Here is a 17,356-nt window from a genome sequence, read left to right as displayed (position 1 = left end):
GACTGTGTGTGTGTGGTTCTGGCAGTGTGTAGCCCTGAGACTGTGTGTGTGGCAGTGTATATACATGGTTCTGGCAGTGTGTAGCCCTGAGACTGTGTGTGTGGCAGTGTATGTGTGTGGCTCTGGCAGTGTGTAGCCCTGAGACTGTGTGTGTGGCAGTGTATGTGTGTGTCTCTGGCAGTGTGTAGCCCTGAGACTGTGTGTGTGGCAGTGTATGTGTGTGTCTCTGGCAGTGTGTAGCCCTGAGACTGTGTGTGTGGAGTGTATGTATGTGGTTCTGGCAGTATGCAGCCCTGAGACTGTGTGTGTGGCTCTGGCAGTGTGTAGCCCTGAGACTGTGTGTGTGGCAGTGTATGTATGTGGCTCTGGCAGTGTGTAACCCTGAGCCTGTGTGTGTGGCAGTGTATGTATGTGGCTCTGGCAGTGTGTAGCCCTGAGACTCTGTGTGTAGCAGTGTATGTGTGTGGCTCTGGCAGTGTGTAGCCCTGAGACTGAGTGTGTGGCAGTGTATGTATGTGGTTCTGGCAGTGTGTAGCCGTGAGACTGTATGTGTGGCAGTGTATGTATGTGGTTCTGGCAGTATGCAGCCCTGAGACTGTGTGTGTGGCAGTGTATGTATGTAGTTCTGGCAGTATGCAGCCCTGAGACTGTGTGTGTGGCTCTGGCAGTGTGTAGCCTGAGACTGTGTGTGTGGCAGTGTATGTATGTGGCTCTGGCAGTGTGTAACCCTGAGCCTGTGTGTGTAGCAGTGTATGTGTGTGGCTCTGGCAGTGTGTAGCCCTGAGACTGAGTGTGTGGCAGTGTATGTATGTGGTTATTTATTTTATTTATTTATTTATTTCTTTTGTATACCGACATTCGATCGAGATATCACATCGGTTTCCAGAAAACAGGTTGAATAGAGCCGGAACTGCCCTATTTTACATTGTAACAAGAGAACAGTTGATTAAACAATAAATATAAGGAACATTGTAACATATGAATAAAATTAAAATTAAATATTAGATGTGGGTATATAGAAATGGCATATAGCCTATATACAATATGTACAATATGACTTGGTTATGAGTAGGGTGGGGGACAGGGAAAAGGGAGGTTACGAGAAGGGTGGGGGACAGGGAAAAGGGAGGATAGAGAAGGGGGGAGGGGTTATGCGTTCATGCAGAGTAGAAGTTATGCGGTAAGGCTTTCAAGAGCGTTCATTATAGGATGTTGGGGTTCAGGAGGGAATGCTTTCAAGAACAGCCATGTTTTGAGCTGTTTTTTAAAGACTTGCGGTGAGGGTTCGTTTCTGAGCTGTGGGGGGAGGGAGTTCCAGAGGGTAGGGCCAGCTATTGTAATGGCTCGTTTGCGTGTTGTATTGAGGTGAGCATTTTTAAGGGTTGGGATGGAGAGGAGACCTGAGTTGGTGGATCTGAGATTTCTTTGTGTGAAATATGGTTGGATGTTGTTGTTTAGCCAGACCATTCTGTTATTGTTTATTTTTTTGTGAAGAAGGGTGAGGGTTTTATACTGGATTCTTTGTGTGATGGGCAGCCAGTGGAGGTCTTTGAGAGTGGGTGTGATGTGGGAGGATTTTCTGTGATTGGTGATAATTCTGGCGGCGGCGTTTTGTAGAACTTGGAGGGGCTTGATGTGGATTTCAGGAAGTCCAAGGAGGAGGGAGTTGCAGTAGTCGAGTTTTGAGAAAATAATTGATTGTAGTACTGTTCGGAAATCATGCGGTTGGAGGAGAGGTTTGAGTTTTTTAAGTGTTTGAAGTTTGAAAAATCCATCTTTGATTATATTGGAGATGTGTCGTTTAAAGTTGAGTTGGCTGTCGATGGTTACTCCTAGGTTTTTTGTGGATGGTGTGAGTGAGGTTCTTGATAAGTTTGGCATCCCAGTGTTGTTTGCGCTTCCTGTGTTGTTTGAGGGGGTGCTCTCGAGGGGGGAAGCGAGACGGTCGTCCTGGATGTGAATGATTTCTGTTTTGGCTTGGTTGAGGCAGAGAGATAGTTGTGATAGCAGTTGAGATAAATTTGAACTGAGTTTGTTCCATCTTTCCATGGTGAGTTCAATGGATTTGGTGATGGGGAGGAGAAGAATTTGGTTCTGGCAGTATGCAGCCCTGAGACTGTGTGTGTGGCAGTGTATTATGTGGCTCTGGCAGTATGTAGCCCTGAAACTGTGTGTGTGGCTCTGGGAGTTTGTAGCCCTGAGACTGTGTGTGTGGCAGTGTATGTGTGTGGCTCTGGCAGTGTGTAGCCCTGAGACTGTGTGTGTGGCAGTGTATGTGTGTGGTTCTGGCAGTATGCAGCCCTGAGACTGTGTGTGTGGCAATGTGTGTGTGTGGCTCTGGCAGTGTGTAGCCCTGAGACTGTGTGTGTGGCAGTGTATGTGTGTGGCTCTGGCAGTGTGTAGCCCTGAGACTGTGTGTGTGGCACTGTATGTGTGTGGCTCTGGCAGTGTGTAGCCCTGAGACTGTGTGTGTGGCTCTGGCAGTGTGCAGCAGTGTATGTATGTGATTCTCTGGCAGTATGTAGCCCTGAGACTGTGTGTGTGGCAGTGTATGTATGTGGTTCTGGCAGTATGCAGCCCTGAGACTGTGTGTGTGGCAGTGCATGTTTGTGGCTCTGGCAGTGTGTAGCCCTGAGACTGTGTATGTGGCAGTGTATGTATGTGGCTCTGGCAGTGTGTAGCCGTGAGAATGTATGTGGCAGTGTATGTATGTGGTTCTGGCAGTATGCAGCCCTGAGACTGTGTGTGTGGCAGTGTATTATGTGGCTCTGGCAGTATGTAGCCCTGAAACTGTGTGTGTGGCTCTGGGAGTTTGTAGCCCTGAGACTGTGTGTGTGGCAGTGTATGTGTGTGGCTCTGGCAGTGTGTAGCCCTGAGACTGTGTGTGTGGCTCTGGCAGTGTGCAGCAGTGTATGTATGTGATTCTCTGGCAGTATGTAGCCCTGAGACTGTGTGTGTGGCAGTGTATGTATGTGGTTCTGGCAATATGTAGCCCTGAGACTGTGTGTGTGGCAGTGTATGTATGTGGTTCTGGCAGTATGCAGCTCTGAGACTGTGTGTGGCAGTGTGTGTGTGTGGCTCTGGCAGTGTGTAGCCCTGAAACTGTGTGTGTGGCAGTGTATGTGTGTGGTCTGGCAGTATGCAGCCCTGACTGTGTGTGGCAATGTGTGTGTGTGGCTCTGGCAGTGTGTAGCCCTGAGACTGTGTGTGTGTGGCTCTGGCAGTGTGTGTGGCTCTGGCAGTGTGTAGCCCTGTGTGTGTGGCAGTGCATGTATGTGGCTCTGGCAGTGTGTAGCCCTAAGACAGTGTGTGTGTGTGTGTGTGTGTGGCAGTGCATGTATGTGGCTCTGGCAGTGTGTAGCCCTGAGACTGTGTGTGTATGTGTTTGGGGGGCAGTGCATGTATGTGGCTCTGGCAGTGTGTAACCCTGAGACTGTGTGTGTGGCAGTGTATGATTGTGGTTCTGGCAGTATGCAGCCCTGAGACTGTGTGTGTGGCAGTGTGTGTGTGTGTGGCTCTGGCAGTGTATAGCCCTGAGACTGTGTGAGTGGCAGTGTATAGTCCTGAGACTGTGTGTGTGGCAGTGTGTGTGTGTGGCTCTGGCAGTGTGTAGCCCTGAGACTGTGTGTGTGGCAGTGTATAGTCCTGAGACTGTGTGTGTGGCAGTGTATGTATGTGGTTCTGGCAGTATGCAGCCCTGAGACTGTGTGTGTGGCAGTGTGTGTGTGTGTGGCTCTGGCAGTGTATAGCCCTGAGACTGTGTGAGTGGCAGTGTATAGTCCTGAGACTGTGTGTGTGGCAGTGTATGTATGTGGTTATGGCAGTATGCAGCCCTGAGACTGTGTGTGTGTGTGTGGCTCTGGCAGTGTGTAGCCCTGAGACTGTGTGTGTGGCAGTGGATGTGTGTGGCTCTGGCAGTGTGTAGCCCTGAGACTGTGTGTGTGTGGCTCTGGCAGTGTGTGTGGCAGTGTATAGTCCTGAGACTGTGTGTGTGTGTGGCAGTGTATTTATGTGGTTCTGGCAGTATGCAGCCCTGAGACTGTGTGTGTGTGTGGCTCTGGCAGTGTGTAGCCCTGAGACTGTGTGTGTGGCAGTGGATGTGTGTGGCTCTGGCAGTGTGTAGCCCTGAGACTGTGTGTGTGTGTGTGTGGCTCTGGCAGTGTGTGTGGCAGTGTGCAGCCATGTGTGTGTGGCTCTGGCAGTGTGTAGCCCTGAGACTGTGTGTGTGGCTCTGGCAGTGTGTGTGGCAGTGTGCAGCTGTGTGTGTGTGTGGCTCTGGCAGTGTGTAGACCTGAGACTGTGTGGGTGGCAGTGCATGTATGTGGCTCTGGCAGTGTGTAGCCCTGAGACTGTGTGTGTGTGGCAGTGCATGTATGTGGCTCTGGCAGTGTGTAACCCTGAGACTGTGTGTGTGGCAGTGTATGTATGTGGTTCTGGCAGTATGCAGCCCTGAGACTGTGTGTGGCTCTGGCAGTGTGTAGCCCTGAGACTGTGTGTGTGGCAGTGGATGTGTGTGGCTCTGGCAGTGTGTAGCCCTGAGACTGTGTGTGTGTGTGTGGCTCTGGCAGTGTGTGTGGCTCTGGCAGTGTGTGTGGCAGTGTATAGTCCTGAGACTGTGTGTGTGGCAGTGTATGTATGTGGTTCTGGCAGTATGCAGCCCTGAGACTGTGTGTGTGGCAGTGTGTGTGTGTGGCTCTGGCAGTGTGTAGCCCTGAGACTGTGTGAGTGGCAGTGTATAGTCCTGAGACTGTGTGTGTGTGGCAGTGTATGTATGTGGTTCTGGCAGTATGCAGCCCTGAGACTGTGTGTGTGTGTGCTCTGGCAGTGTGTAGCCCTGAGACTGTGTGTTGGCAGTGGATGTGTGTGGCTCTGGCAGTGTGTAGCCCTGAGACTGTGTGTGTGTGTGGCTGTGGCAGTGTGTGTGGCAGTGTATAGTCCTGAGACTGGTGTGTGTGGCAGTGTATGTATGTGGTTCTGGCAGTATGCAGCCCTGAGACTGTGTGTGTGTGGCTCTGGCAGTGTGTAGCCCTGAGACTGGTGTGTGTGGCTCTGGCAGTGTGTGTGGCAGTGTGTGCAGCCGTGTGTGTGTGTGAGTGTGTGTGTGTGGCTCTGGCAGTGTGTAGCCCTGAGACTGTGTGTGTGTGGCAGTGCATGTATGTGGCTCTGGCAGTGTGTAACCCTGAGACTGTGTGTGTGGCAGTGTATGTATGTGGTTCTGGCAGTATGCAGCCCTGAGACTGTGTGTGGCTCTGGCAGTGTGTAGCCCTGAGACTGTGTGTGGCTCTGGCAGTGTGTGTGGCAGTGCTGCCGTCCTCCCGTGTCTCTCGGTGTGTGGCTCTGGCAGTGTGTGTGTGGCTCTGGCAGTGTGTGTCAGGGTGCGGCAGTGTGTGTGTCAGGTGCAGCAGTGTGTGTGTGGCTCCGGCAGTGTGTGTGTCAGTGTGCAGCAGTGTGTGTGTGTGGTTCTGGCAGTGTGTGTGGCAGTGCTGCCTTCCTCCCGTGTCTCTCGGTGTGTGGCTCTGGCAGTGTGTGTGTGGCAGTGTGTAGCTGGTGTGTGGCTCTGGCAGTGCGCGGTGGCAGTGTGTAGCAGTGTGCGGCTGTGTGTGTGGTTCTGGCAGTGTGTGTGTCAGTGTGCAGCAGTGTGTGTGTGTGGTTCTGGCAGTGTGTGTGGCAGTGCTGCCGTCCTCCCGTGTCTCTCGGTGTGTGGCTCTGGCAGTGTGTGTGTGGCAGTGTAGCTGTGTGTGTGGCTTGGCAGTTGTGTAGCTGTGTGTGTGGCTCTGGCAGTGCGCGCGTGGCAGTGTGTGTGTGGTTCTGCAGTGTGTGTGCAGTGCTGCCGTCCTCCCCGTGTTCTCTCGGTTGTGTGGCAGTGTGCAGCTGTGTGTGTGTGGCAGTGCTGCCGTCCTCCCCTGTCTCTCTGTGGTGTGGCTCTCTGCCTCCTCCCCCGGCGCTGCATCTTCCCGAGCTGCATTGCGGAGCTTCCTCTCGCCATATTGGCGCTGCTCGCCGCTGCCCTGGAGCCCAGGAGGCCCGGAGCTGTGCCCGCCCGCACCACCGGTGAGTGCTGGGGGCCTCCTGCGCGAAGCTCGTGACCTGGGAATAAGAATGAGCCCGGGGACGCTTTTGTTCGGCAGGGGATGGCGGGGGGCTCGCGCTTCCCCGGGATCCCCCTCCCGGTGCCCGCTCTCCTCCTGCTCCGGGCCGGCGGCGCCTTTGTATCTGCTCCCGGGGCTGATCGCTGTCAGGAGCGGGGGGTGAGTGCCCCGGGATGTGCACGGCCCTCCGGAGCCAGAAAGTGCCGCTTCCGGTGCCCTCCCGGTCCTGCCAGGTCGGGGCAGCTGTCAGGTGATGCTCGCTTCTTCCCGTCTGCAGCCGGCGGGAGAGTGGGGGTCACGGCCAGATCTGGGCTTCAGGGCAGGCAAAATGCAGTGGGGAGGGGGAGGGAGGGCAGCTGTGACAGGGGGGTGCGTGCAGGATGGAGGGAAAGGATTCACGGGCTGCAGGAGTGAGCGAGGGGTGGTTCATCAGAGATAGTTGGGGGGGGGGGGGGGGTCACTGTTACGATCCGGACAAGTTGTGCGCCTGTGATTCATGATCAGCAGCTAATCCCCAGTAAATTACCCCCCCCCCCCCCGAGTCATCCAGGTTGCATTTGAGAAAACATTGGGGTTTTTGCTACCGTTTTGCCTTGCTCTGGGTTAGAGTTGGTGGAAACAGACGATACCAGTTGGCAACTGTCTATGGTTTTGTTATTGTTTCCTCTGTCTTATCTTGCAAACAGTTGAGTTTCACCATTTTCATCCTCTCATCTCCTGGACTGGGAGAATATTTCAGATCGCAGATTAAGAAACAAATCTCCCCCTCCGTTTGCTAAGATGCGGCAGCTCCCTGCCTGTTCTGCTCTGGGGAAAGAGATTTTTTTCTTAATTCGTTGCTAGGAATAAATGGTGTGGGTGCACATTCAGACTCTGTTTACATCAGGACTTTGAGATCACTGGAAACGGAAACGCCAAGGGAAGGCGGGACAGACCTGGATCGTTAACCATGGGGGAACTCCACCTAGCAAGGCAAGAAATGGGAAAAGGTTGTCCTGAGTGACGCCAGGGTGGGGGGAATTCTCCTCCTCCTCCCCACCCTCCATGCCTCTTCCTATCACTGTAGTGTAAGGAGCTAGTTGCATTTATTTCCCCATTAGGCTTTGGGTACCGGTAGTAAATGCAAAGGTGGTGTGAGATGAATTAATATGGCCCAGTGTCCAGCACGGCCCTGAGCAGGAGAGCAAACCCTGGCATGAGCCCTGTAGTGCTTCCAGCTGAGGTAGCGGAAGGGGCCAGAACGTGCAAGAAGCACAGTAAATGAGGACAAAGACCAAAATGGGCCGTCCAGCCCACCCCACCGAGATTGGGCCACTTGGGGAGCATCCCTTCTGCCCCTGTCCTGCCCCTGCCCTCCTCCGCTGCCCCAAAATCTGTCCCAGCACCGCTGCTATTAGATCCTTTCAACTTTGCATCTCAAAGATGCATTCAGAAAAAGGGAAGAGATTCATTTTAAAGGGGGCCTAGCCTTTGGCGTTAGCCTTTTAAATTGCCCCTTCTGAAAATGCGCTGGGCTCCTGGTTTCAAAAGCATCCTAAAATGTGGGCGACTGCACGGGTGGGGAAAAAGAGGCTTGGCAGCACATTTTTTTAAATTTGCTTTAAAATCTTGTTTTTCCGCAAATGCAAAAACACTGTCCACTGTGGGTTACAACATACATACATAAAAAATATATATAAACATACCCTAACAATATCTGCAGAGAGGCAGACATGCAAAGATCATAGCATTTGGTTTTCTTTTCCTATTTCCTCACCATGCACTGTAACGGCCACGGTGGCTTACACAGCATCAGCCTGAATGTGCCTGCAAGCACAGGTCAGCCTTTACTGTCTGACTACATTTCATCTAATCCTTATCCTTATTCCATTCCACCGACTAAGGCCCGGGACTGAAAAGGCCTTAGACGTACTCATCTGCAAGTGAAATCCATCAGTGGATGCTGCCATCCACAAACTCTGAGTCAGGACGGGCAGGAAAAGACCAGGCAACGAGAATCAGCCAAAATTGCTTTGTGCAGCAACGTATAAAGTCCTTAAACTGGGACCCTTGAGCACTAGGCCCCAGTTTAAGCTTAAGTCCTTTACTAGAGCTCTCCAAACCTATTTTTTTTCAGATTGGCATCTTATTTATTTACTTTTTTCTCTCTCTTTTTTTCTATACTGCCTATCATCAATCTAGGCGGTTACAAATTTTACATGCATAACATTTTAAAATAAATAAAATACAATGCCAGTACAAAATAGTAAAAAAACAAAAAACCACAACGTGAATAAGCGAGACTCGACCTTCCCCTCTAAACCCGCTTGCTGCTTAACTCTTCAGCCCTGTCTCCGACGCCACCTCGCCAAGGCAAGCCGTGAAACGTTTGATGACTTTGTTTTGTCTGGCTACCTGTCAAGCTCCAGGTCTTGTTTTATGATTTTTTTTAATGTATGTTTTCTCTGCACCCCGCCCTGAACTATGGAAGGGCGTGTAACAGCTATTAAATAAATAAGTAACTCCGCAGCAATTCCCTTATAAAAAGGTTTTAAGTAACCCTGGGTAACCCATGCACCATCCTAACCGCCGCATTTCGCACTATTTGCAGTACCTGCAGTAAATACCTTGGTAATCCCATCTACAATGAATTGCAATAAGCCACTGTACTCAGCACCATTGCTTGGGCCACTAGTTGAAAACGGGTGTACGAACCGCAGCTTGGAAAAAAAACACATGTATTGCCACATTTCTAACATGACTTTAAAGTTTATTTTGGAATCGACCACCATGCCCTCATCCTTTAAACAAAATGCTGGAATTGCACTGATAGATATCAAAGTTTCTGGCCATCCTCTATGCCCAGCCAAAGTAGAGAAGTCTTATCGTGATCTAATAGTAAATTACTATCTACAAGCCAGCGCTCAATTTTATCATCAAGTGGAAACTTCCCATCAGAACTGCAAGGAATAAAAAAAACTGAACATCAGCAGCATAGGTTCTGTATATTAAACCCAATGATGCCATCACTACACCTAACGGTGTTAAATAAAAAGCACAAGAAGCAAAGAATGACAGATAGTATCCAAAGGCAGACGATACATCAAGCTAAACCCAAAATCCCAAATTTGTTTGAACCTAAGCTTTGATGAACATCGTCAGAAAGTGACAATAAGTGTGTTTCTGACCCATGATTACACCGGAACCCAAACTGACCCTCGTCTGAAATAAGAAGTTCCTCCAAAAAATTATCTTATTGTATTAATAGCCATTTTTCTAATCGCTTTCCCATCGTTCCCAAATTAGAAGTAGGCCAGGAATTAAAGAGACCTTAGAAAACCTTTCTGCACTGGCTTAATCACAGCTTGCTTTAATAATCTCTGTACCACACCCTCAGTCAACCAGAGATTGGCAGTTTGAACGATTTGCTAAGAAAATAAGTCCAGTGCCTTTTTAAGTATCTGAAGCGGAGAATTATCAGTTGTACAGTTCAATATTCTAATCTTCAATAAAACACCATAAAGGCGTCCTTTTGACATCATCCTAAAAATAGACCAAACAGTAGGCACATCACACTATCATTTATCTGTGTGGATAATCAAACTTTTAAAATCTGAATTTTCTCTCTGGTTTGTTTGAAAAACCATTCACCACATTAAACAATTAATGATTTTAGTAGAAAAATATACTTTTATTTAGCATCCATCAGTGATGTCCTATAAGAGGTTAAGGCAGACGAGTAAATCTTTTTAAACTCACCAAATTTGGTCTCACCGTTTTCTCTCCGTTCTGTGTAGTTTTTTTCCTCATTATAAACAAACTCTCATCTTATCAAGGAGCATAGTTTGCACGCAGTCTTCCCTGAGCCACACTGCAATATAAATTTTGGAAAAGTGTGATTCCACCAACCAACAGCCTCTTTAACTGATTATAAAATCAGTATTTTTAGTCATTTCCCTATCTATCCTTAAAAGCTTCTAAACCCATCGAAGGGCTTACCGAATTCTGCACCTGTTTGCTTCATCGCAAACAACAGTAAAAGCTGATCCCACCAAGGTATAAATCAGTCTCTTACATCTGATAAGAACTCATGTTCACTGTGCTCTCAGATGCTTCATACACTATCTGAACGATGGTTAGCCTTCTGAATTAACGGCATTAGACCTAATGCTATCATAGTGGAAATAATCTATCTGTACTGGAGCATGTGCATTGATCTGTAAATTAAAACCACACATAGCTAACCTCTGATGCTTAAACAATGCAATAGCATCCACCACAAAATTAATGTTAGACGCCTTCTGAGTCCGTGGTAAGTAAACCAAACAAAAAAACCCACCAATGTGTATTAGCAACCCAGCAAAAATGGCATCAGTGTTAAAATCCAATTTTACTGCTGGAAAACCTCTCTCAAAAATAACTAATACACCACTACCCTCCTTTTCTTCACCCCCAACCCCCCTTCATAAGAATAACCTAACGGACCAAGAGCACATCAGTCTCAGCCAAGCATGATTCACTAATAAACGAAACATTTAAATCTAACTGCAGAAACAATTTTGATATTTCCGCTTCCTTTTTTCTCTGCAGATCTCGGGGCCGATGTAATGAGACCCGCGGCAAGACAGGCGCTAGTTATGAGTGCAGGTTTCGATCACCACGCTCGGCCTAAGCTTCTGCTTCCGCGGGATGTAAAAATCATAAATTATGCAAGTGATTTGCGCGCGGAAATCCGCGCAGAAATCCACGTACCTAAGAGTGGTAAGGGCCTATGTAATAAGCAGCCGCATCCGCACTTAAAACCCGCTCCGATACTCCGCACATAAAAGTGAGCGAGCGAACGGGTCTCCCTATTAAGTGGAAGTATGACCCTGGAAAGTATTTTTAATATTTCCAATAACTGTGCTGCAGAAAACAGGGCAAATATTTTCATGGATGCTAATTCACCACTGGTATAGCAGCGAGATAGGTGCTCAGTTGGGTAGCAATCTGGATGCTCTGGGGCCGACATAGGCACTCAGTCGGGAGGGAATATGGATTCTCTGGTGTCCAGAAAGGTGCCTAGCAATTGTTACTGTTCAGGCACTGAGCTAGGCACTTAGTTGGTCGTGAATCTATACAATTGGGCGTCCAGAAAGGCGCCTAGCTAAGCTGACCTCTCGGACGCTGAGATAGGCGCCCAGCTAGGTGGTTTTCAGGACGCTCAAGACACAGATATAGGCCCCCCCAAGTCGGTGTTCCCTGACTGTGGCGGTAAAAGTCCCACATTAAAAAACCCGCACTAGCATTAGCGCGGCTCCCTGCGTTGCCTCTGATTAACTAATCACCTCCTTTGCATGCATTCGCGCAGGAAAAAGCACGGGTCTGTCGGCGTGTTCGTACACGCTTTTTTCCCCACGCACAAAACCCTTATTACATCCCCATATAGGGCTTTTTCACGGGAAACGCATGTACGGGCGCGCACAAACCCGCGGCAGCTTCGGCGCACCGTATTACATCGGCCCCCTTGTGTTTCAATTTGCCAGTGATAACTTCTTATACTTTTGTCTCGTCAATAGACAGCCTAGTAGGTACACCACATGACCATTATGAGATTGATCTTTTTTCCCCATAATGGTTTACCATTCCTACCATGACCAAGAAAAATAGGAACAGTACGAACACTTGCTACAGACTGATAATAAAAATACAGATTCCTACTAATAATGTCTATCCAATGACAAATCATGGCCCACAAAGGGCCAGTGGAGGCCTGCGGCCTGTGCCTTAAGATCTCAACAGTGCCAAAGCTCGCTGATGTCACCCGTGGTGGGCAGGGCTCACGTGCACGCTGCTGCTGGAGGATTGGGAACAGGGCTCAGGTAACTTCCAACTGTAGTGGCAAAGTTACTTCTGATCCATAAAGTGCAGTGCACATTTTCTAATAAGTATTCTTATACAAGAAAGCAGGACCCCCTCCCCCATGCCAAGGCCACAGGCTTTAGGGGCACACAAAGGGGCACACAGACCTTAGGGGCACACAAAGGGGCACACAGAGGGGCAGGCCCCTTGGCTCCAAATGTCATGGCAAAATTCCCTCCAAATTTAAAATATAGCCATGAATGCAAACATAAGGTAATAATTGTGCAGTTAGCTAGGCCACGGTCCCACAATCCTCACCCGTAAGTATAGGGAAAGTACATCACAGTACTATGGGATCCTACAATCATCCACAAATTCACACACCTTTCTGTGTGCACCGAATGCACGCGCGGCGCCACTGGCGTCAGCAGGAGAGAGTTCATCTCTTCCCGCCCTCGGTGTCACCAAGGGTTAGGGCTAGGGGTACATTAACAGCAAACAGATAGCGCCTCAGGTAACAATAGAAACCTGCAGAGGTAGAACGTGAAAGAGCTTGGCATCAGGAGTCAGAGTTACACAGGAACAGCAAAGCTGGATTAATAAGGCCGTCCAGCATCAACGGGGGGGGGGGAGAGTTAAACTCTTCCAGCCTATGATGTCATGAAGGGGGCGGGGCTAGAGGAGGAGTAACGTGGCGCTGGCAGCACTGGGGCACGTAACCCGGGAGCATGAAGGAGCCTAAGGTGGATTTTCAGTCAGTAATGTAGGCTAATTCAGGTGCCGAAATTTAGGAGCTCAGATTTTTGGGAACGAGCTTAAAGCCTTGGAATGAAATATGTCTGAGTGGTCGCCGTGTGGTGGTGGCGGCCGCCAGTGGCCTCAAAGTCCTGGAGTCAGATCTTGTTCACTACAAAAAAAATGTGGTAGACCACAGTATTCACCAAATTGAGCAAAAGAAGTTTGCACAGTGAATTTGTGCCTGAAAAACACATCAGATCCACTGGGCAGCAAATGAAAGCATCAGATGTCCTGGTAATCACTTGTAGCTTTAACCTTTTGTTTTAATTATAGATTAAAGAAGCGCTTTGACTGGGGCTGAAATGCTGTCTGCAGGTGTGTAGTGCTCATGTTTTAAACTCTTTCTGGTGGGTGAATGCAGCCGAGCCGGGTCCGGAAGATCGTGGGGGAGAGGGGGCAGTGTGGAAACCCCCTCTGATCTCCACAGGCAGCAGGACGGGTCTCATCCTGCTGTGCAAGCCCCAGAGAAAATAGCGTTTGCAGTGCCACTGCACGCCCGCATCCCAGCGACTTCACTGAGCTGTGGGGGTCTCGTGTCTGCCGCTGGAGGCCAGAGATGCAGCTCCCTCCCCTGCCCTTGCAGTATTGCTCACAGTGGGATTCTCTTGGACCTTGGCCCCTTTGGCGATTTAAACTGCTGCGGGAGGGGGTGGGCAGGGGTCAAGGTCCGTGATGATATTTCCAGGAAGCTGGCAGCCCTGCCACACCCCTGCAGACCCTACCACCTGCCCCCTAGGGATGTAGGAGTAATAGTGGGGGGGGGGGGTCTGTGTGTCGCACTCTCCCGCCCGCTTACACCCCCCCCCCGTGCCCATAGCCTTGCTCTCCACCCTTTTCCTCCTCCTCTCCCCTTCCACCTTATCCCCTTCCCTCTCATCCCTCCTCCTCTCCCCGTCCCACGCCTCTCACTCACAGCTCCCTATTGCGCAGCTGCTGGAGCTCATCCTCCTGCTGGCTGAGGCGGGGGTTGGAACTCCGCTGGCACCTCGCTAAACCGCGGGGGTTATTTTCCAGCCGGTAAATCACAAAACTGATGCCCGTGCCCAGTGGGGTGTGGGCACTTGCTGCCGCCCCAGAACGTTTCCGCTTCAGGCCAGCGACTCGCTGTGCGCGGTGCTGGAGCTGCTCCTAGACAGTGCCCTGGTCCCTGGCCGGGAGCAAGAGGTCTCTCACCCCGTTTCACAACAGCGACACCTGCTGGCTGGCTAGGAGAGCCGCGTGCCGGGTCGTGGGATCCCTGCCACTCTGCCAGGGGACCCCTCCTGTAATGACGGAGCTGCATGGAGGGGGAGATCCCTGGGATAGTTACAAACATTGCCTTACGCTGCCTTAAGCCTCAGTAGGGTTAGACTCTGCTTGACCTTGAAGCCCAAAGGCACTGGAGAAAGTTGCTGGGTAGGAAGCAGGAATAAAAGTTTGGCAGTGCCAGGGTCGGAGCAGCAGCTTCCCCCGTGCTGGGTGTGCCCGCAGCCCGGCCCAGCCTGATGACGCAGCAGTGACAGGCACACGAACGCCTCCCGTTCCCGACACGGGCAGTTACCACGCTGAGCCTGCCCAGAGCGGAGAAGACGGCCCACAGTCCTGGGTCAGCCTGACGCAGCCGTGACAGGCACACGAACGCCTCCCGTTCCCGACACGGGCAGTTACCACGCTGAGCCTGCCCAGAGCGGAGAAGATGGACCACAGTCCTGGGTCAGCCTGACGCAGCCGTGACAGGCACACGAACGCCTCCCGTTCCCGACACGGGCAGTTACCACGCTGAGCCTGCCCAGAGCGGAGAAGACGGACCACAGTCCTGGGTCAGCCTGACGCAGCCGTGACAGGCACACGAACGCCTCCCGTTCCCGACACGGGCAGTTACCACGCTGAGCCTGCCCAGAGCGGAGAAGACGGACCACAGTCCTGGGTCAGCCTGACGCAGCCGTGACAGGCACACGAACGCCTCCCGTTCCCGACACGGGCAGTTACCACGCTGAGCCTGCCCAGAGCGGAGAAGACGGCCCACAGTCCTGGGTCCTGCCATCCCTCCTACTGCCCCGGCCCTTTCCGGCACCCTCAGCTGGGCGGGCACGAGCAGGTCCGGCTGCGGTCGAGGAGGGACTGCTGGGCATTTTTCTCGCCCTCTATGCTTTAGGACTGCTTTTTATTAGAGAAACGTGTCCTGCATTACACTCTAGAGGGGTGGCCGTGGCAGTGACAAGGCTGCCGGTATCCTTTACAGAACAACAGGTTTATTGAGGCCCAAGTTGACAGTTTGGGCTTTTGTCCTCCAATACTTGTGCCTCAGTCAGTCTGGGAAGCTCCACCAGCCCCTGTGATGTCTTTGCTGTCGAAAGCTTTGTCCTTCCACTCTTAGCGTGTTTACGTGTTACTGGCGCGCCTTCCGCTGCGCGTGTGAGCAGTGACTGCGCCTCCCTACTAATCGCCAGCCAGTGGAGGTAGCTCGAGCCATTCTCTGGATTTTCACTTCCTGGTCTCAGGCATTCTGGGATTTGTAGTCCAGTGGAGAGCAGCGGAGGTTATGGACATTACTACTGTTCATCAATGCAGGGGCGAGGGGACTGTCTGGACTGGAGCGGCAGTGAGGGTAGACACAGCATCCCATTGGCAAACCGCTGGATGTTGATACTGTAAACATTGCCCTGTACTTTGACAGAATCACAAGGGTGAAGAAATGGGCCACTTTACTGGGATTGGTTATTGTAAATATTAAAAGCAACCCCAATGTGCATAATGCTTAATAATAAATAATAACCGTGCTCTGCTTCTGGACTCTTAGTTGTACTGCTTTGTATCCCTCTAAACCCCTGGCATAACATAAAGATGAAAGAAGCAAATGTCTAATTGCATAGGGTGTTTTGAAGCAAGAATCATGAGTGAAGTGACTGAGTAGAGAGAATTTGTCCCTACAATTCAGCTTTTGTTTTTGTTAATCGCCCCAACGTGTGCTGTTTGGCATCGAGTGGTAGCGAGGCTCATGAACGTTGCGCACCCTTTGAGGAGGTAGGACATGGGGTTATCGAGTCAGCACTTCTGCTCGGTTCTGTGTCCAAGAGTCTCCCGTTATCTTTTCAGTTAGTGCGAGCCTTCTGTCCCCACCCTGCAGCCAGCGCTCAAACCGTTTCTTTTTCTTTCTCCCTCCCCTAATGATGCATTTCAGCTTTTTTTCCCCCTCGTTATCTGCTGTTTGCTCCTAGATGCACACTCGTCGTCTCCTCCTCAACTCTTCAACAACCAAACTTCCCTTCTTCCTTGCCTTCACTAAGGTTTCCCCGTCCTCTTGGCAAAAAGTCTTTGATTCAGGCTTCATGTTACCCATATATCTGCTCTGCATCTCATCTGAATATAAACAAGCTCCACCCCTTTTTCTGCTGGGCCCTCCTCCACACTCAGATCCTTTCTTGAGTTAGATTACAGTAACTACATTCGCCTTGGTCCGTCAGTCTGATCTCTCCCTTCTTCAGCTGCTCTAAAATCCCGTCCGTGGCAGGGGTGCAAAACTACAGTCCGGAAGGGACATAAATGGCATTGAGTTTCAAGGTAATGACGATTAACAAAGCTAAACAAATGAAGCCATATCTTAAACATTTGCATGGGTATCTCATGAATGTTCATTTTGCTTATCCTAACAATGGTACCTGTTTGCAGCTCTTCAAGGACTGGAGCAGAGTAGCTGTGCTCTGCTATTTTGCTGTCCATAGTTCCACTTCTTACCAGTATCCGTTGGGTCCCACTTAAGCAAGGTGCAATTTTCACGCTCCTCATGCTGGTATGCAAATGTTTCCATGCTCTTGTTTCTCTCTACCTCTAAGAAATGCAATAATGGATGAAGCCCAGCATTCTGACTCCAACGGTGGACAATCCAGGTCACAAGTTCCCAGCAGAATTCCAAAGAATAGATCAGTCGTTCTTCTCATAACCAGGATAAGCAGTGGCTTTTCCAAACAATGAAATACTTCTCTGTCTTTACTTAGTAGAGACGTCTTTGCTGAATTAAGAAAAATGAATTCGTTTTTGAAGACCATCATATTTTGACATATATACTCTTCCTCCAGGAACTTTTTAAACCCAGTTATGCTAACGGCTTTTACCACATCCTCTAGTAACAAATTTCACAGTTTAATTATACGATGAGTGAAAAAAATGCTCTCTCTCTGATTTGTTGTAAATCTGCTACCTATTAGCTTCATGCAGTGCCCCTTAGTCCGAGTACTATTGAAATATAAATAAGGATAAATAATTGTTTACCCGTTCCACTCAATTCATGATTTTATAGACCTCTTTCATATCTTCCTCAGCCAGCTCTTCTCCAAGCTGAAGATCTCTCAGCTGTTTAGCCTGTCCTTAGAGGAACTGCTACATCCCTTTATCATTTTGGTCACCCTTCACTCTACCTTTTCTGGTTCCTCTATGTCTTTTTTTGAGATGGGGCAACCAAAATTGCACACATTAACCCCCTGGATAACCAATATAATAAATGCAATCTTAACCCAAGATTCCTTACCTTGCTCACTTGAAAAAACAATCGTCAAACCTATCCTAAAGAAGCCTAGCTCTGTTCCAGAAATAATCCGCAACTATCATCCAGTCTGTAGCCGTCTCTTCTTGTCCAAGATAGTGGAAAAAGAGGTATACCTCCAACTCCTGGA

At 50.0% G+C, this 17,356-nt stretch overlaps 1 protein-coding gene across 1 annotated transcript in view; it reads left to right on the top strand.

Moving 5' to 3' along the window:
• RNF2 (ring finger protein 2) overlaps positions 1-17,356 on the top strand; it is a 197,853-nt gene that overhangs the window by 140,139 nt on the left and 40,358 nt on the right. Inside the window, exon 2 of the mRNA XM_029617550.1 lies at positions 12,981-13,022. Within this exon, the coding sequence (XP_029473410.1) occupies positions 13,010-13,022 (13 nt within the window). The 5' untranslated portion in view covers positions 12,981-13,009. The remainder of the gene's footprint in view (positions 1-12,980; positions 13,023-17,356) is intronic.

The sequence above is a fragment of the Rhinatrema bivittatum genome, chromosome 10 (genome assembly GCF_901001135.1).
Source record: "Rhinatrema bivittatum chromosome 10, aRhiBiv1.1, whole genome shotgun sequence".
NCBI lineage: Eukaryota > Metazoa > Chordata > Amphibia > Gymnophiona > Rhinatrematidae > Rhinatrema > Rhinatrema bivittatum.
The sequence above is the reverse complement of the archived record's forward strand: the minus strand, read 5'-3'. Positions and strand labels throughout refer to the sequence as shown.